The sequence below is a fragment of the Triticum aestivum genome, chromosome 1A (assembly GCF_018294505.1).
Source record: "Triticum aestivum cultivar Chinese Spring chromosome 1A, IWGSC CS RefSeq v2.1, whole genome shotgun sequence".
NCBI classification, from domain to species: domain Eukaryota; kingdom Viridiplantae; phylum Streptophyta; class Magnoliopsida; order Poales; family Poaceae; genus Triticum; species Triticum aestivum.
Window position 1 is genome coordinate 61,185,350 of NC_057794.1, and position 18,945 is coordinate 61,204,294.

The 18,945-nt window shown below is 46.5% G+C and overlaps 1 protein-coding gene across 3 annotated transcripts; it reads left to right on the forward strand.

The window, feature by feature from the left end:
• Positions 1-797: 797 nt before the first annotated feature.
• Positions 798-16,146, forward strand: LOC123190114 (formin-like protein 6). Of its 3 annotated transcripts, XM_044602699.1 has the most exons (20): positions 798-1,110; positions 1,306-2,015; positions 2,164-2,385; positions 2,467-3,367; positions 3,447-3,599; positions 3,668-4,586; positions 4,675-4,801; positions 5,582-5,653; positions 7,581-7,679; positions 7,762-7,803; positions 8,572-8,652; positions 8,746-8,796; positions 8,874-8,955; positions 10,700-10,794; positions 11,702-11,773; positions 11,875-11,991; positions 12,170-12,238; positions 14,986-15,052; positions 15,192-15,538; positions 15,684-16,146. In XM_044602699.1, exons 1-19 carry the CDS (start codon positions 1,038-1,040, stop codon positions 15,404-15,406), a joined length of 4,167 nt encoding a protein of 1,388 aa, XP_044458634.1. In that variant the 5' UTR covers positions 798-1,037; the 3' UTR covers positions 15,407-15,538; positions 15,684-16,146. The 3 variants fall into 3 exon arrangements, with proteins under 3 accessions (XP_044458634.1, XP_044458649.1, XP_044458642.1); XM_044602707.1 differs by lacking the exon at positions 8,746-8,796 and having other exon boundaries at positions 825-1,110; XM_044602714.1 differs by lacking the exons at positions 11,702-11,773; positions 11,875-11,991; positions 12,170-12,238; ... (1 more) ...; positions 15,192-15,538; positions 15,684-16,146 and having other exon boundaries at positions 824-1,110; positions 8,736-8,796.
• Positions 16,147-18,945: the final 2,799 nt, after the last annotated feature.

Sequence of the window (18,945 nt, forward strand, 5' to 3'; positions counted from 1 at the left end):
AACACCTCAATCTCAGGAGACCGTTCTTCCCTTGTACTATTCATCATTAGCCCTAGAGGCAATCCACCACCACCACACTGGAGTAGGGTATTACACCATAACGGTGGCCCGAACCAGTATAAATCTCATGTCTTTCTGTGTTGCGAGTTCGTCCGCGAGATCTTAGCGAGTTAGGGCGTAGATCGGTGGGAAGGAAAGACTTCGCGCGCACCCCAGTGTTCGAACCTTAAGGGTTTGCCGGAACCCCACATCCAACACAATCCTCCTCAAGTTTGTCCACTTGGACGTAGCCGACAGAGCACCGACGTAGATCCCCAGCTTCTCATTGGGGAAGTGAGGTTAAGGTTTCTCGTCATGGCGAGATGTAGTATGAAGTGCTTCGGATCTATGCAAAGATTCGACTACGAAGACCGCGGCTTTAGGGCGCTGGTGCATGGGCACAAAGACTTCCCGACTGCCATTGATAAGGTCAATCCTGCTCCTATAGGGGAGCAGCAACAACGACACGCCGGCGGCTTGTTTTGGCGGCAGTAGTGCGGTTGTTTGGTGGTTTTGAAATCTTGATGTAATTTTTATTGTGTTTAAGATGTTTTGTACTTCCATAAATTTTTATAATATATCTGTTTTTTAAATAATTAAAATAAATAAATAAAAAGAGTGTGCTCTAGCAGGTGAGATGGGCGGCACGTGCTGGGTCGCTGTCCCAGGAAGCAAAGTGGAGAAGTCATTTGTTAACGTTAACGAAGGACCGAGCTAACGACTACCGACCCGAACGTGCACCTGACCCGACCGACCGAGCACAGACAACACCGGCAGATAGATCTTCTCCGCCACCTTCCCTCCCCCCCCTCTGCAACCCAACCCAGCCCGGCCGATCCCCTCTCCCCTCCTCGCCCTATCGCCGCCCGCGCGCATGCCCGCCGTCCCGTGAGCCGCGCCGCCGCCTCGCCGCCGAAAACCCTAGCGGCGCATTGCTCTCCACCCCGCTCTCCCCCAGCCCCCGCGGATCTGGAGGAGGAGGAGGAGGCCGCCGCCGCATGTCTCTCTTCCGCAAGTTCTTCTACCGCAAGCCCCCGGACGGGCTGCTCGAGATCACCGAGCGCGTCTACGGTGCGTCGCCGTTCCCTCTCCCCACCCACTCCGCCCGCCACTGCGTCGCACGGCATTCCCTCCTCCCTCCCTCCCTCCCTCCCCATTTCCCGTTTCGGCGGCGGCGCCGGCGCATCCGTCGTCGTCGTCGCAGGGTTTCGGATAGATATTAGAACGCGACGCCAACGTCCTCTCCCTTTCGTTTTGTGTGCGCAGTGTTCGATTCGTGCTTCTCCACCGATGTCTTCGACGACGACAAGTACGGGCAGTACATCGGAGACATCGTCCTGCACCTCCGGAGCCACTTCGCGGACGCCTCCTTCATGGTCTTCAACTTCCGGGAGGAGGAACGGGAGAGCCAGCAGAGCCTGCTGGCCAGCATCCTCTCCATCTACGACATGGTGGTCATGGACTACCCGAGGCAGTACGAGGGCTGCCCGCTCCTCACCATGGAGATGGTCCACCATTTCCTCAGGTCCGGGGAGAGCTGGCTCTCCCTGGGACAGCACAACGTCCTCATAATGCACTGCGAGCGAGGCGGCTGGAACGTGCTCGCCTTCATGCTGGCGGGCCTGCTGCTGTACCGGAAGCAGTTCATCGGCGAGCAGAGGACGCTGGAGATGGTGTACAGGCAGGCCCCTCGCGAGCTCATCCAGCTGCTCTCGCCGCTAAACCCCATGCCGTCGCAGATAAGATACCTGCATTACATATCCCGGAGGAACGTGAGCGCAGAATGGCCACCAGGTGATCGACCTCTTACCTTAGACTGCGTGATACTAAGGAATACCCCGGGCTGTAATGGGGAGGATGGATGTAGACCGATATTCCGTATCTATGGGCAGGATCCTCTACTTGGTACAGATAACAATCCCAAGGTGCTTTTTTCAACACCAAAGAGGAGTAAATATGTTCGGCATTACAAGCGGGTGAGTTTTGGACAATCTTCTGTTTTGAGAATTGGCAAATGAATTGCATTCCCTTCACTAGTTTTGCTACTAAACGTGCGTGGAGCCATAAACTGAGTATTTGCTTCGCTGTTAACATACCATTCTCATTTATTCTCATCTTACTCAGGCAGACTGTCAATTGATTAAGATCGATATCCACTGCCATATTCAAGGAGATGTTGTCCTTGAATGCATCAGTTTGGATGCTGATCAAGAACGAGAAGAGATGATGTTCAGAGTCATGTTCAACACAGCATTTATCAGGTCAAACATTCTCATGCTAAACCGTGATGAAATTGACATAATGTGGGATGCAAAAGATCGATTCCCAAAGGAATTCAGAGCCGAGGTATTTAATCTTCATTGCAGTCAACTTATTCTTTGTACAGTGTGCAGAAACTGAAGCCTTCTTCGTCCTTTGTTGTTGAAGATTCTTTTTTCAGAAATGGACACTGCAGATCATTTAGATCCCATGGAGATGGCAGGTATAGGGGAGAAGGAGGGCTTACCAATTGAAGCATTTGCAAAGGTGCAAGAGATGTTCAGCATAGTCGACTGGTTAGATCCGAAAGGGGATGCTGCAGTCCAGTTTTTCCAGCGGCTAACCACATATGAAACCATACAGCTGAGGCAGGGATTGGTGTCTCCAAGCAAGAAAGATTCGAGCATTAGAAAAGAAATAGGGCATTTGGAGCTTGGTTCACCGACCAAAAATATACAGCTGAGGCAGGGATTGCTGTCTCCAAGCAAGAAAGATTCGAGCATAAGAAAGGAAATAGGGCAATTGGAGATTGGTTCACCGACCAAAAATGAATCTGACAATGTTCGAAACAAATCAAGCAATGCTGAAAACTCAACAGTCTATATGAACAAAAAGGAATGTGATGGCATACACAAATTAGCCACGTTGGACCCAGCCAGTATTTATCAAGGAAAATTAGGAACCGTTGTTCCTGAAAACATAAACCCTCAAGTTCATAAGGAAATAACACATGTAGTTGACATCACTACCGAACGATCGTCTTCACTGGAAAAACCTGATGAGCAATCTAGTCCAGTACAGTGCTCTTCGCCCTCTATGATTATGTCACAGCGGTTTCCACTTTCTAGGTCAAGTTCTGCCTTTCCTAGCAACTCACCTCCAAGATCACTTTCAGCATGCCCAAGATTTTATAGCGTACCTTCAGCCCTTGGAATTACAGCTTTGTTGGAAGATCATGCTACATTTGGAGGTTCTGAGAATTGTGGTTCAACCATAATTGCACCTACGATGTCAAGCGCCACAGTCAAAGTTCCATCAAAACCATCATCAGGACAGCATCCAACAACAGGTTTTTCTCAACAAAATTCTTTTGTTGTACACCCATAACCTACTGTTGCCTGCAAATTTAACTTGTGATGACGTGACAGGGACTCCGGTTGTAACAAAGGGTATGCTGCCGCCGTCGCCATCACCACCCCCACCCCCTCAGTCATCAGGTCCGGTGTTGTTCGTAGCGTCTGATGCTTTTATGCTGTCCGAGGCAGAAGATGACTTATCTCAGTCGTCTCCGAAGCATTCAGGTTTTGCTGAACCATCTAAATATATTTTAGTTGTTTTTTCCATCTCTAATTAAGCTTCCCTGTCGCAGGTCCTTCATTGTTGCCCCACCCATTTCCTCCACATGAAGAATCCACATCGCAGTTACCTGGAACTACTACTCTGCCTGCAAATCATCAGCAGTCCTCAAGTAACAATGCACAAGAATCATCACCAACTTTTACTGCTCTTGCCACTACCTCTACTTCATTCAGACCTCCTTCACCACCTCCACCTCCAGCTTCTCCTGTTAGAATAGTTGGACCTCCTTTGTCTGCACCTAAGTCCTCCCTCAGTAGACCTCCTGCACCCCCTCCACCTCCACCACTCGCTTCTACTTCATCTCCTGTTAGACCTCCTGCACCACCTCCACCTCCAGCACTTGCTTCTACTTCATCTCCTGTTCCACCTCCTGCACCACCCCCACCTCCAGCACTTGCTTCTACTTCATCAGCTGTTCGACCTCCTGCACCACCTCCACCCCCACCAGTTGCTTCTACTTCATCGGCTGTTCAACCTGCTGCACCACCTCCACCTCCAACTCACCCACTTGCTTCTACTTCATCTCCTATTCCGCCTGCTGCACCACCTCCACCACCTTCTCCAACATCATCTGCCATTAGATCTTCAGCACCGCTCCCGCCTCCACCTCCAGGAATTACTTCTACACCACCACCACCCTATAATTCATCAAAACAATCTCCTCCTGCTCCACCACCACCTCACGCTCCAAGGTTCTCAAAGGATGCCAACCATCCTGGTGCTTCTGGCAATGTTGTACCTCCACCAGCACCTCCTGGTACGAAGGGGCGTGGACCTGCACCTCCTTCGGGCCCAATGTCTAAGAGTCTTCAATCTGGTCAGACTATGTCCAGAAAGTCCAATCTGAAACCACTACACTGGGTGAAAGTTACAAGAGCGATGAAGGGCAGTCTCTGGGCAGAGGGGCAAAAAGCTGATGAAGCTTCAAAGTATCTCTCTAACATCTTGACCGCACCAAAGAATGGTCATATGTATTGCTTTTTTTATGCTAATGCATCTTTTGCATGACTTGTGCAGAGCCCCAGTGTTTGACATGTCAGAACTAGAAAATCTTTTCTCAACTGCTCTACCAAATTCAGATTCTAGGCGTTCAGATAACTCAGGGAGTCGTGCATCTGGGGCAAAACCAGAGAAAATTCATCTTGTGAGTTTTAACAAATAATGTATCATTTGTTTTGCACGCAAATTGTTCCACTTAGTGTGTATATTCCTGATCTTCATTTCTTTCATGCTTATTTCACTCGATTCTCTATTAGTCTATTACATATGGTACATATGATCTCTTGTGAGTGTGCTGCAAGTTATACATTATTTTTCTCTTTTTGGTGCCTTTATGCTAGTGGCAACTGAGTGTGCACAATCTATGTTCCATAGTATATATTGCATGAAGATATAATGAACATATGTAAGAAAACCATATCTACAATTTTAAATGAATCCCACATTTTTATTTTTCGTCTTTTCTCACAAACCACTTTATTACGTAAAAAAGAAATGCTAGCATTAAGAATGGTTAAGTCACAAACCAAAAGCTAGCAGTTAAGAGGTAATTAGTATGGTTTGATTCGGAATTCATTAGACCATAAGTGTGCAATCAAAAGGTAGAGATTTATCAATGGCTCGGATCAATGGCATCCCATCCAATTGGTGCTTCTTATTTTAGTACATAGGTTTCACCAATAATCAGTTCATTTCTTTCTAAGCGCTTATAACAGATGCATGGTAGACCGTAGAACATATTCAACTGATCAATCAAGGTACTTAGGATCCCAGTTCTTTATGTTAGTTTCCTTCATGGCATGTAGTGACCTTGCTTAGTTTTGCATATGTCATTACGGGTGTTTGTAGCTATACTATATATGCCTTCTTATTTTGCTTCACGTTACTGTTTGTTTTTTCTAACATCAGCTGTTTGGAAATACAGATTGATCTTCGTCGGGCTAACAATTGTGGAATCATGCTTACGAAAGTCAAAATGCCGCTTCCGGACCTAATGGTAAGCTGATGGCCAATTAACCTTTGGCATGTTCTAATTAAAAAATGGTTTTATATAAATATCTGAAGGTATTGATGTTGCTACTTGCTAGTCATACAACAATGCAATATGTATTCTTTACCGAAAAAGGCTTTCGCCCCGCTTTATAAATAAAGCAAAGATCCACAACAAACCTGATACAACCGCACGCCAACACAACCCACACACCCAAGGCATGATACAAAGATGCTGAGCGCAACAACACCACCCCTAGCACTACAAGAGTAACTGGAGATCTAAGCCGTGAACACGCCACCGCGAAGAAGTGAAGCCGCATATGGCGAACCGAGGGCTCCAAGGCGGCGCCTTCAGGAAGGGAACGACACCGGAGCGCCGCCACCGCCCGACACGATGGTCAGGGTTTCCCCTGGAGCAACCCGACGGGCAATGAAGGCTGCGACGACGCCTTCAAGAAGGGAACGATTCGCCGCCGCCGGTCCGTCCGAAGATAGAGCGGGTTTTCACCCCGGCCAACAATCACCACCACCGAACGCCACACCCCGGCATCCATGCCGCCCACACGGCCATGGTCACCAGGCAGCACCAAGCCACGAGCTCTGCCCATGAGCACCGCGCTACCACCTCCAAGGCCGCCGCCCTGGCATCCAGGACCTTGACACCACCTCACCCGAGACCGGCACACTACTCCACCCAAAGAGACGCATGGAAAGGTCCCGTCTTTCGCATCCCTGGGCGACCCCCAGCGCCGAGACCTAAGAGGCCGGCCGGAACGGGCCTCCATCTCCTTGTCCTGCGGCACCGGGCGCGAGACGGGCTCAGTCCTGCAGTCGGGCACGAGACGAGGTCGGTCCTGCTGCCGGGCGCGAGACGAGGTCGGTCCTGCTGCCGGGCGCGAGATGAGATCAGTCCCGCAACACCGGGCATGAGACGGGAGATGGACCGCAGCCGGGAAAGGGCCAGCCCTTCGACGAAGGTAGCGTCCGAACGACGAGGAGAGGAATCGAAGGCCAAAACAGGCCGCTTCCTTACGAGCCGACGCCGGAGATGTCCGGCCGCTGCCGTGAAACGACCCAAACCACCGCCATGAGCCACCACCACGCCGTGGCGGCCCACATCCGTGCAGCGAACCAGCCGGCCGTTGCCAGCACCTCGGGCCGCCCGCCGGCGAGCAGGGCCAGATCCGGCCGAATCTGACCATGCCGCAACAAGCACCCACCAGCCACGCCCTCAAGCTCCACCTAGCCAACGAGCAGAGGAGGAAGAAGGAGGGCGCCCACCTCTGTCGCGCCGCGACCCCGTGCCGCCCACAGCTCCCGGCGCCAGATCGGGGTGCAAGAGCAGAAAGCGCGCCCCTCCAGCCAGCAGCCCGATGCGCCGCGGAAGCCACCAGCCGTCGTCGTCGGGAGGGGACCCGCCGCGCCGCCGCGACCCACCAACCGCGGCGCCCTGGCATGTGGAAGCGGCCCACACCGGCGCCACACACGAGGGGACGAGAAGGCCCGCCGGCGCCAGCGCCAGCCAGGCTTTGCCTGGGCGCGCCCTGTGGCGGCGGCGGGGGAGGAAGGGGTCGGGAGGAGACCGGCGGCGGCTAGGGTTCCCTCCCCATCGCCTGCGGGGGCGACGCAGGAGGGGTGGGTCGGGCGACAATATTCTCTTCAGGGACAGGTACTAATATGTATTCTTTTGATAGACTTCGTTATATAGTCTATTAGATATGGTGGGAGAGTTTTTAAGAAATGACGTGAGAGAGTGGAATAGTGATTACTGATTAATCATTTCTTACTTAACCTGGAAATGCCTATTATTATGAATTTCTCATTGAAATAACCTGAAATTAATTAAGAAATGAATGTAATGGTTTCTTTTGGTAGGACATTTACTTTATATCTTCGTTAATTATACCTATCAATTTTTCCTTTGAGAGCAGAGTGCTATTCTTGCTCTGGATGATACTGTCCTAGACGCTGATCAGGTGGAGAACCTAATTAAGTTCACTCCAACTAAAGAGGAAATAGAACTTCTGAAGGTAATTGTGGTGTTCGGTTTTAGTTCTTTACAAGATTCCTGAAGTTATCAGTTGTCATTACGCATTCTTGTCACCACTACAGGGTTACAAAGGAGATAAGCAAGATCTTGGTGAATGCGAACAGGTGACTTGCTTCCTTTCAGTTTGCTTTACAACTTTGTTACATCTCAAGTGAAACTTGTGGTGTATATACCATGGTTATCAGTATCACAATACGGATCGTAGTATCTTGTGATATTACGTTCCTACTGCAGCCGATCGATATATTACGTAGTGCAGCAGCTATTCGATAATATCGAGTTGGATCACGTTACATGTCATAGAGTCCTTGGTATCACGACGTGAATCAAACCCAAATCCGTTGATGCCATTCTAAGTAGCAAAAAATCCACTCCACATTGGCACGCAGCAGTGCAGTTGTGTAGCAATTAACCAAGCCATGCTTGCTGGAGGTAGAACTGCGAGAGGAGTATTTAAGTTGCACATTCTTCCACTCGTTTCATGACGTGGGACTAAAATAATGGAGTTTTGTCCCGTGAATGACAGCAGCCAGTGAAGGACTTGTGGGTGGGTTGTGAAGTTAATGGGCCTAAAGCATTTCTCTTAGGACTGTCCAACAATTCTGCTGATTACTCGCATTGGACATTGGTCTAAAATCAACTTAAATTTGGCATTTACATGGCTGCCCTGCTGCTGGTTATAAATCTAGAGAAGAAATGAGTTGGGCTGTAACCTAAATCCATTTGAAGTTATTCCCAAGTATATAAATTAATATACAGAACTAAAATATCACATGGTATCGTGATCCTATGTTACGATCCGATACTGCTGCGGAAAAATGACACTACTTATTATCCCAATACTGAGACACAATTTGCTTCTTCTACTGCAGTTCTTCATGGAGCTTATGAAATTACCCCGTGTGGACTCTAAGCTGAGAGTTTTCTTATTCAAGATTCAGTTTCGATCTCAAGTGAGACATCTGATTCCTTTTCTTCTACTAGGAACTGTATTCTTTTGCTTGGCCTTTTTGGTATTGTATTGTTTAACTGTTAGTTCTTCTCAGGTGTCTGACCTTAAGCGGAATCTGAACATTGTTAACTCATCTGCTGAAGAGGTGGATACTGTTAATTTGAAATTTCATATTATGTGATTAACATCATGGGTTTCATATTCTTGCTGTGATGTTCATAGATAAGGGGTTCAGTGAAGTTGAAAAGGATTATGCAGACGATTCTTTCTTTGGGAAATGCGTTGAACCAAGGCACTGCTAGAGGTAATACCAATTGTAAAGTGATACTTCTTGTTCAGGAGACATTTATTAACTGAAGTAATATATATCCTGTGGCACCATTTCTCTTCCTTGTTTGAATGCTGTAAATAAATTATTAGTAGTGACTTCCGAACAAGGATCCATAATTGTTACCTTCACTCTCGACTTGCAATCCACAATGAAGCAACATGCTTGACATTGGTTTATCTTCATGTAAAAGTATGTACTCGATGAAGAGTAGAAAATTTTCCTGTAAAAAGGATGACAGTGGTAATATTTTTATTACTTCATGGTATGCTGAAGACTAATACTAGATTCCGAAGTTTTGGTTTAAGTACCATATGCAGTCATAACTTTGTGGCGTTTGAATTTTTAACTCAAATGACTGAAGCAGCGCATTTCATCACGACACAAAGCCTAATTAGTAGTTAGTGCTTCCTCTCAAAATAGTTTAGGTCTGCAATCTGTCATAGTGAGTTGTCGGCTGGTATATTCGCTGTGAACTTAACGTTCATTTGTAATTTGCAACACGTAAAGTTCAGCTAGTAATTTAAGTACTCCTTCCGATCCGTATTAATTGTCGCTGATTTAGACAAAGTTGTACTAAATCAGCGACAAGTAATATGGATCGGAGGGAGTACTAGATTTGGAATATAATTAATATATTTCTTCTGAAGTTTGTACAGTTTGGACTATATGAAAATTGTTTTGCGTCAATAATTTATTATAGGTATGTAGAATGTACCATCAGGTAAACACATGAGGCAAACCAGTGTGCACTAGATGACCCTTTTTTAGAGCTCTGGCTGTATGAATTTTAGTAATATAGCACACCATGCACCAATTTGGTAAAAGTTTGTACTGTGTATAATGTATATAAAGCATGTATATTCTTGTTTACTTCTACTTGAAAAAGAAAGCATGCACAAATGAGTTTTATACAAGTGAGGTGTCAAATTTTCCTACGCATTTCTGTTAAGATATTGGACACAATAGTAGTACTATTATTAGGGCATGTTCGGTAGCTCTCCAGCTCCTGGTTCTGTCGACTCCACGAGTGGAGCTGGGCCGAACGCCCTGACTCCGCGTAGTTAGAATCAAGAAGCTGGCGAGTGTCGTAGTGTAAAAGGTGAGGAGTTGAGGAGCTGGTCTTTCCCAGATCTCAGAAAACGAAGGAGTTCGAGTTGAGTGAAATTACATGGGAGATGCCACCGCGAAGTGAAAAGCTAGCGTACCGGTTTGCTATCTAATCCCTTCCTGAGCCCGAGCTTTGCCTCTCTGACCTCAAGAACGGATTCACATCCCAGCCTTTTTCCTAGGCCTACAGCTAGCAGCCCAACAACTATTGCTGACTGGGCCACAGAACGCTACATTGGCTTTGAACCTGGAGGAAAACGAACGAATCCAGAAGCTACGGTGCCGAACGAAACACTACTTCTGGTTTTTTGTACGCAGAGTTGGAAGCTGGCGATGAGGATTTTTGGGCTGGGGAGAGCTACCGAACACGCCCTTAATCATCCTCCGTCTTTCAGGCTTTTGGTGTGTTGTTATTATTCATAGTTTTCTGTACAGGTCCCAGAGAATTGAAATACAACACTTCGATACGATGGCACATCTTTCATGCTAATCATCTTATATGAACTCTATTAGCTTTTTTATAATTCAATATGCATTGTTTAATTTCTTTTGATTGCTCGTTGCTTTATTTTTTTCCTGGCTGCACTACAGTTCGTTTTGTTTATTGTAGGTTCTGCTGTTGGATTCAGGTTGGATAGCTTACTCAAATTAAGCGATACCCGTGCACGGAATAATAAGATGACCTTAATGCATTATTTATCCAAGGTATACATCTGTTCATATAGAAAAGTAGATAGTTTCAGTACTAAGTTTTATTCCCTTGCCAGAAAATATTTTTATGTAGGTGTGGATCATATAAAATACTCCCTCCGTCCGAAAATACTTGTCATCAAAATGGACAAAAAGGGATGTATCTAAAACTAAAGTACATCTAGATACATCCCCTTTTATTTATTTTGATGACAAGTATTTCGGGACGGAGGGAGTACAAAAGTAAATGTAGAATTTTTTTGCGTTCCAGAATATACAAGTTAAAATCATATCTACTAACTGGTATATCATGCATAGGAATCTCAAATTCCCGGGTTAGCCAACAATTTTAATGGATAAACCTTCTTAGTCAAATTCATCATTACCTAGCCTTGGATGCCGTGCATATAAAAATCTTTGCTTCTATAATACCATTGTAATAAGTAACCACATAATGTAGAAAGCTTGCATAACTATTTGTCCAATGGATACTGGTATTTTGATGAGAACTGAGAAGCCTGGAAAGAGCTAATAACTTTACAGGAACCTCGTTTGAAGTTACCTATGCTCATATTTAAGTTATCTTGATGGAACATTTCCCAGTTGTTTTGCTTATCCTGCAATTGATGCAATTAGTTAACTTGAGGTGCATATCTAGTTTCGCGTGTCTAATTTCTCCGGTGTGCTGGGTTGTGTTCATGTATTTTCTCTCTGTTATTTTTCTCACTTTTTCAATGCGGCTTTGAACTAAGTCTTAGCTTTCTGAGGATACTGTCTTATGAGGTTCATACTTTTGAAGTGGATCTAAGCCCTTTCCAACTTGTCATTGTGATATGCTTACAAATTCGGTTAGGTCCTCTTCGTAGGAAGTCTGAACTGCAGTTGATATGCTTGAATTACTCAATTTATCATATCACCGCAGGTGCTTTCTGAGAAACTTCCAGAACTTCTTGACTTTCCTAAAGATTTGGCTAGCTTGGAGTTGGCAGCAAAGGTATTAGATCTGACGTGGTATTCAATGTTTTGGTCACTCTGGGTTTTGACAATCAATGATACATTGATTGAGTTACTAGAGAACTATTTGGCTGAATGCAGATACAATTAAAGTCTTTAGCAGAAGAAATGCAGGCCATAAACAAAGGGCTCGAGAAAGTGGAGCAAGAATTAACTATATCTGAAAATGATGGTCCTGTGTCGGAGATCTTTTGCAAGGTAACCATAACAATTGTGTTTTTTTCTTTTTTCTTTTTGAAATATGCTTTAATAACCAACAATTGTAACTGTTTGACTGCAATATAGTGCGTGTGTACTGTCAAGGTACTGGCAAGATTTTTTGCTTGAAGTATTACACCATCATGATTCCACCAAACTAAGCACTTTCCTTTTACAGACACTGAAGGGCTTCCTTAGTGGTGCTGAAGCCGAAGTTAGAGCCTTGACTTCACTTTATTCTAATGTGGTATGTGTATCTCTTTAAGCAAGAGTCATTTGTGCTGTAACACGCTGGCATATTGGTGGTAGTCCATGTGACCCATCTTGGTACAGCGCAGTAGTGCTAGAATTAGCTCAATATGAAGAGTTTAGATAAATACTGAAAGTACGTATGTAAGAAAAACTATTTTTCATATATAAGTTCCACACCAAAAGGCTCTAGGTCATGGAATCGAGATCTCTGAAGACATGAAATGCGATTTAGGTAGCTGCAGCCTGGAATTTGTAAAGTATAGGTTCTTTCCAGGAACATGCAGGAGAGCTGTATGTGAATGCATTAGATAGAAAAAGGAATTACACGGAGTTAGGCTCTAGGGGCATGCCCCAAAGAGCCGAACAGAAAACAACAGCCAAAAGTTACAGCTTACAAAGATCCAAAACAACCGAAAAACCCTTGTCTCCAGTTTATTCATATCTGTAATGACTGGAGAGAAAATCAGGTTAAGGGGCTGTCGTGTGTGTGGACACAACACCTGGGAGCTTTGGTGCCCCCTTTTTGGTTCGGTGAGGGGCGAGGTCACGAACGAATCCTATCACCATGACACGAAGAACTTACCCAGGTTCAGGCTGCTGTGAAGCATAATACCCTACGTCCTGCTTGGTTGTTTTGATGGATGTGTGGAACAAGGTTACAAATGCACTGATTCCGTTCCCGGGGCTTGCCGGGGCTAGGAATATGGAATGTGTGTGTGTGTGTGGACTCGCTAGAATGTGTCTTGCTAGGGTCCAACCTCTAATCTAGGTAGCATGGGCCTCCTTTTATAGTTGCAAGGGGCTACCACAGTTGCTACAAAGAGATAAATGTGGTGGTTGTACAGTGGGGTACAACGCACTGTAGAGGCGAACGGCACGTGGCGCTGTGCCACCTTGCCGGGAGCAGGCGCACATCCCATCCGTCACCAATGTTAACTTCTGCGTCTGCCACTGTAGCTTGTGTCACCAAGTGGCTCACATGCGGGAGAAAGCCTGCAGAGTGCCAGCAGGCACGCAACTTGCCCGCCAAGGGAAGTCGTGCATGCACGCCAGCTGCACTCCACCCTATGGCTGGCTGCCGCCCTCTGAACCGTCCCGTCACACGGCCGCCAGCAATCAGGTCGTTGGCGGGGTTCAGGGCACCCGGGGGAGGCAAGTCATGGGGATGGGGTTCCCGGGAGGAAGCCCATTCCTGTAGAGGTTTTGGCCCTGCCGCTGATGTCGTGGACCGGCCTCTCTCCAGCGTGATGATCTTGCCGATGAGAGTCTTCACAAAGATCTGCATCTTGTGGTCTTGACGAAGATCTGCATGCCACCCAAGCGGCATGGTCTTGGACACGCAGGCAAGCTTCCCTTGCCACCCGTTGGCGGGACTGCCGCGGCCCACGCAAGGCGGATCCGTGGGACCCTGGTTTCCACAGGTCCGACAGGGGCGCATAAATGTTTTCAAATATTCTTTTGTCTACCCTTCCTTATGTGCCATGTGAACAAAATAATAGGCTATCAAAGGCTCTTTATCTCTGAAGTTTTCACCTCAATTCTAGCATCCATTCCTGAAACTGAGCATTAAGAATAGGTTTGATTTCCTTGATCTTGGCAATCCTCATACTCCATGAGATTACAGTCAGTGATACCGCAGCCAAGCAGAAGATGATCGATGTCTTCATTGCTAGATTGGCAGAAGATGCAAGAAGTGTTATACAGAATGCCATGTTTAGTAAGTCTGCCCGTTAAACAGTATGGAGTTAAGGGTGAAAATTAGACTTAAGAGGTTGTTGAGGAACCAAAGCTGGACCTTCTCCTCATCAAGATAAGCGAACAAAGTTATTTTGTAAGCCTCAACACATGAAAATTTGAAATGTTGGGAAGAAACAAATTCAATATTAATATATAAATATATAGGTAATCAGTGGTTAGAAAGTAATGTAAAATAAAGAAGACTTACAAATACAGTTAGTACAAAATTGAGACACTTATTTTGGGACGGAGGCAGTACATATTGTTGTGTTGCTTCCAGTACGTTCTTATAATATTTTCTGCACATGTGTTTAAAGTACACATGAACCTTGAAATTATATGTTCTCTTTGCACGTATATGAAGAATTCTTCGGGTTTTAACGATTGATATCTAAACCATTCAGTTTTTCTGTGCTTCATGATATGTAATAATTCTAAATATTTCTGATAGTTATTGCTTCAGCCCTTTTATGGCATGTCAGAATTTTTCCTAGTTACCATAGGAACCGAGCAGTTTCCTTTGAAAATTTAACGAAATTCATGTGTTCCAAATATGCCCTTGTTTTTTTCGTTGTTCCTTGAATTATTTTTGTTTGCCAAATTTGATCAAATTGTTTCCTTCTACAATACTCCGTCCGTCCTTGAAAGAAATTTTTGCACAACTCAGTCAAACTTTGAGATAGTTTGACCCTCGAACAAAGTTGGAAGTACACTCTTTCAAGGACGGAGGGAGTATGTGACATATTTTTGTTTGTTCGAACTGATATCGAGGTTGTAATTTTTTGTAAAGACGGAACTTCGTCAACTGATTAGTATTAATTAGACTGGGGTCTCAGTTAAAAAAATGTTGGGTTGGACAGGATTGCATTCTGGTGCTACAAGGGAGCAGTGACGAATTGCAATCCTTTTCTGTAGAAGATGAATGGCAATTCTGGCATCCAGTCATTTGTGCAATTGATCTACTTTCATTTATGATTAATTTAAGTGCAATTCTGAACCTTGCAGGGCAGGAATGCAGATGCATTAGCACTTTATTTTGGAGAAGATCCAGCACGTTGTCCATTTGAGCAAGGTGAAGCTAGCATGATATTTGAGTTCCCTGTAGCTGTTCTTGAAATTAGTTTAGATTAGTTACAACTTTGAGAAAAAGTGCCGATACAACCTTTTTTTTACTCTTTAACAAATCCTTCCAAAATCTCCATGTTTTGCAGTGGCCACAACGCTCCACAACTTTGTGAAATTGTTCATGCGTTCGCATGAAGAGAACTGCAAGCAGTTGGACCTTGAAAAGAAGAAGACTCAGAAGGAAGCAGAACCAGATAAGCCTAAGGGGGAATCGGAAAATGAGAAAGATAATCTCAGTCATCCAATCAAAGAGCTAGACATCTCACTTCAATCACAACCACAAACTGCCAGTGCCAAATGATGACCTCTTTTACCAGAAGGACCTGGTGCTTTCTCTATGGCAGATGCACACTGGATATGTATGTTGCCCTGGGCATTAGTTACCAGGGATGCCAGTAAACCTGCAGCAACAAGAAGGCCATCGAATATACCGGTAAACATCCTAGCCTTTTGCAAACACATGTTATTTGCGCAAGCTGGAGGATGACTGTTTAATTTTCAACAAGTAATGGGCGCACTTCACTTTGGATACATCATTTTCGTTTTCACCAGCTCATTCAAAAGTTCTATGCCTGCAGTTATACTTGTAACAGAGGGATTCCCGGAGAAAGTCATCCCTGGCGACAAAGCTGTATAGTTCTAACATAATAACAGTTCGTTTGGGTACTAGTGTTGAGCAAAATGTAGAATTAAGTTATGTGTAACTAGTGTTGAGCAAAATGTAAAATAAATTTTTGGTCAATAAAAATGGGTTCTTCCCATGTGGTGACAATAGAAAGGGCTGTCTTCTGTGTGGGACAATAGAAATGGTTGTTCATACAAGCTTAGGCGGTAGAACTTGTATATCATTTCTTCAGTCTGTTTGACCTGCCCCTTGTAGTATAACGTTTTGAAATTCGCGCTTGGTCGTCCCTATCATACGTCTGATCGTGGCAATTCATCCACTAGCCGTCCGTTTGTAGCGGATGCATCCAACGACATGTACACAGGCTATATAAAGAGTTTTGCAACTGAGACTTCATTATATCTCAGTTGATGCTATCTTCCCTTTGATATTACATGGAGATACGTACAAAAAGTTTATTTTCAGTTTTTCTTTTTCTTCTTACATACATAATATAAAGTTTATAAACATCTGCTCATCTCTCTTCCCCATCTATAACCCTAACCTGTTGGAATTTTGCTAGTAGGCCTTTGGCCCAAAGCCCAACTAAAATTCTGAAATTCTTTTGGCCCATTTATACACACATGTGAGTGGAGTGAGTGAGACTAAAGTTTAGTCCCACCCCGGAAGTTGAGAGAGAGTTGCACTTCTTTATAAGGTGAGCTCTTCTATCACTTGTATGAGCATGAGAAGAGGAGACCTACACGCGCGCTCCTCCTCGCTCGCCTCGTCACGATGCGACGCGGGTTGCGGGAGCCGAGGACAGAGCTGGGTTTATTCCCATGACCTACCCGACCCGCACTATATAGTCAGGCATACGTCTACCCTAGCTGCTGCCACTTCGTATGGTTTCTCACCATCATTCTAGATCATTGCGCCGCCAAGCAAGTCTTCTCCATCCCTCTTTTCGGCGTGCACCGGGAGAAGAGACAGCAGGCCTTCGAAACCCCGCCTCTCGTGATCCTGTACGGGAGAGGGGCGATCAGGTTTTTGGGGAGCGCACTCGCGCGACTGCTGGCAGCTACGATTTCGCGAACGATGACTTCTTCCCCGACCTTGGCAACCTCATCCTCGACGACATGGGCGACAACGTCAACGCCAGCGGTGCTACACCCGCTGCACCGTATGTTATTCTATCCTTCTTGTTCGAGATCGTGGTAGAATTCATGTTTCTAATATGTGCCCTAGATGTGATCTATTCATCTACTATGCTAGTTCGCATGATTAATTTAATCTCTGCTATTGCTGTCATGATCTATTTCCTATTTATTCGAATTAAATTTCGTAGTAACTTGCTCATATTTCCAACATAACCAGCGTCGCCCATGTCTTGCAAGCAGATCTTACGAGAGCCATGGCCATGTCCTTGCCACCGATTTTGGCAGAGAGCCATGGTGAGCAGCACGTCGTTACCCTTGTCCCCGACCGGCCGCGGTTGACCCGGAAAGGCATATGGCGAGCGGTGCATACACATTCCAGATCGCCTCCGACCCTGTTTCTTGCCGCTGTCTCTTAACAACCAAATTGCTAGCATGATCTTCACACATGTAGAGTCTCTTTGATTCGTAGGATTCTAAAAACATGAAAACAGAAGAACATACGATTGGAGTGCCATGGTCATCTCAATTCTACAAAAATTGGGTTGTTTGATTGCATCATAGAAAAAACAAAGAATTCTTTCAGGCCTCCTTTGATTTGTAGGAATTCTATAGGGTAGGATTTCTGTAGGAAAAAAATCCTTCGAAGTTGTAGGAATAGAATCATATTTCGGTGAAGCAATTCTTCCTATCCATGTTTCATAGAAAAATAAGCATTAGTCTAGACTCATGGGAAAAATAAGCATTAGTCTAGACTCATGGGAAAATTTGTATGATGTGAAGCAAATCTATATCACAAATTTTCATTCACTCGCTCCTCGGTCGCTCCCGCGGGCAGCCAGGAGCGAACCCTAGCCGCCGCCACTAGCCACACCCCGCCGTCCCCGTCCCCTCGCCGTCGCCGGGCGAAGCCCGCACGGCTCGACGGCGGCGGGGTTCCTTTTCCTCCTCCCACTCGAGATGGTGCAGCGCGGGCCGGCCGCTCCAGAGGGAGCTCGGGCGCGCTGGCACTCGGGTCGGCGTGGCGAGGCAGCACATGGTACACGGGCGGGTGCGACAAGGTGGTGCTGGCGCGACGAGGGGCGTGGCGGCGCGTGCGTCCAGTGCGGCCTTGCTACCCCTCGACGAGATCTGGCGGGGATGGCAAGGCGGTTGGCGGCGCTACGGCGGCTCCTGGCGCGTGGATCCGGCGGGTGGGGATGTGGATGGCGGCTCCTGGCTGCTTGACGAGGCCCCTCCCGGCGATGCTGCGGCTGCAGTGGGTTGCTCCGACTTCGGCCCGGCAGCCCTGCTCGGCGGATTGGGGCGGGGTGCTCCCCCCTCCCGGCTTGGTGCTAAGGAGTTGGCTAGCTTGGTGGGTGGCTGGCGGCGTGTGGTGGCTGCCGGGGCGGTGGCCCCAGATTTGGTGGAAGCGACTTCGGCTGGGGGGTGGTGCGCGCATCTGGGCGTGGTGGGTCACGGGATCCCATGGCCAGTTCGAGGTCGGCCTCAGCAGGATGGGGTTCGTTGGCTGCGTTGGTGCGAGCAGGTGGTGGTTGAGCATCTCCGGGAGAAATCCTATGTCCGGCCTCTGCTAGATCTAGCAACGGCGACACCCGTGGGCGTCGTGCTCTTTCTTGGAAGTGTTGTTGTGTGGTGCTCCTCCCCCCTCCCCGTGGCCTTGGCTCCGGAGGGAAACCTCAAATCTTCGAGATCGGGCGATGAAGGCGCCTTCACGTCTTCCGCCTCCTTGGGGGCATCGTCTCGGAGCCGGCCACAACCTGGAGACCAGTGGATGGCGGCATCTTCGCCGCGTGGTTTGCGGCATCTTCGCCGCGTAGTTTGCTGAGGCGGCCATTTCGGGGGCGCTGATTTCTATTTGGCAACGATGATGGCGTCGAGAGGAGCTTGAAGGAAATATGCCCTAGAGGCAATAATAAAGTTATTATTTATTTCCTTATATCATGATAAATGTTTATTATTCATGCTAGAATTGTATTAACCGGAAACATAATACATGTGTGAATACATAGACAAACAGATTGTCACTGGTATGCCTCTACTTGACTAGCTCGTTGATCAAAGATGGTTATATTTCCT

Excerpts from the sequence above, each read along its gene's own strand:
- LOC123190114 (XM_044602699.1), top strand. The coding sequence starts at position 1,038 with ATGTCTCTCTTCCGCAAGTTCTTCTACCGCAAGCCCCCGGACGGGCTG. Across the intron at positions 2,386-2,466 it reads CAAAGGAATTCAGAGCCGAG|ATTCTTTTTTCAGAAATGGA; the intron begins GTATTTAATCTT and ends TTGTTGTTGAAG. Across the intron at positions 10,795-11,701 it reads TAATGCATTATTTATCCAAG|GTGCTTTCTGAGAAACTTCC; the intron begins GTATACATCTGT and ends ATATCACCGCAG.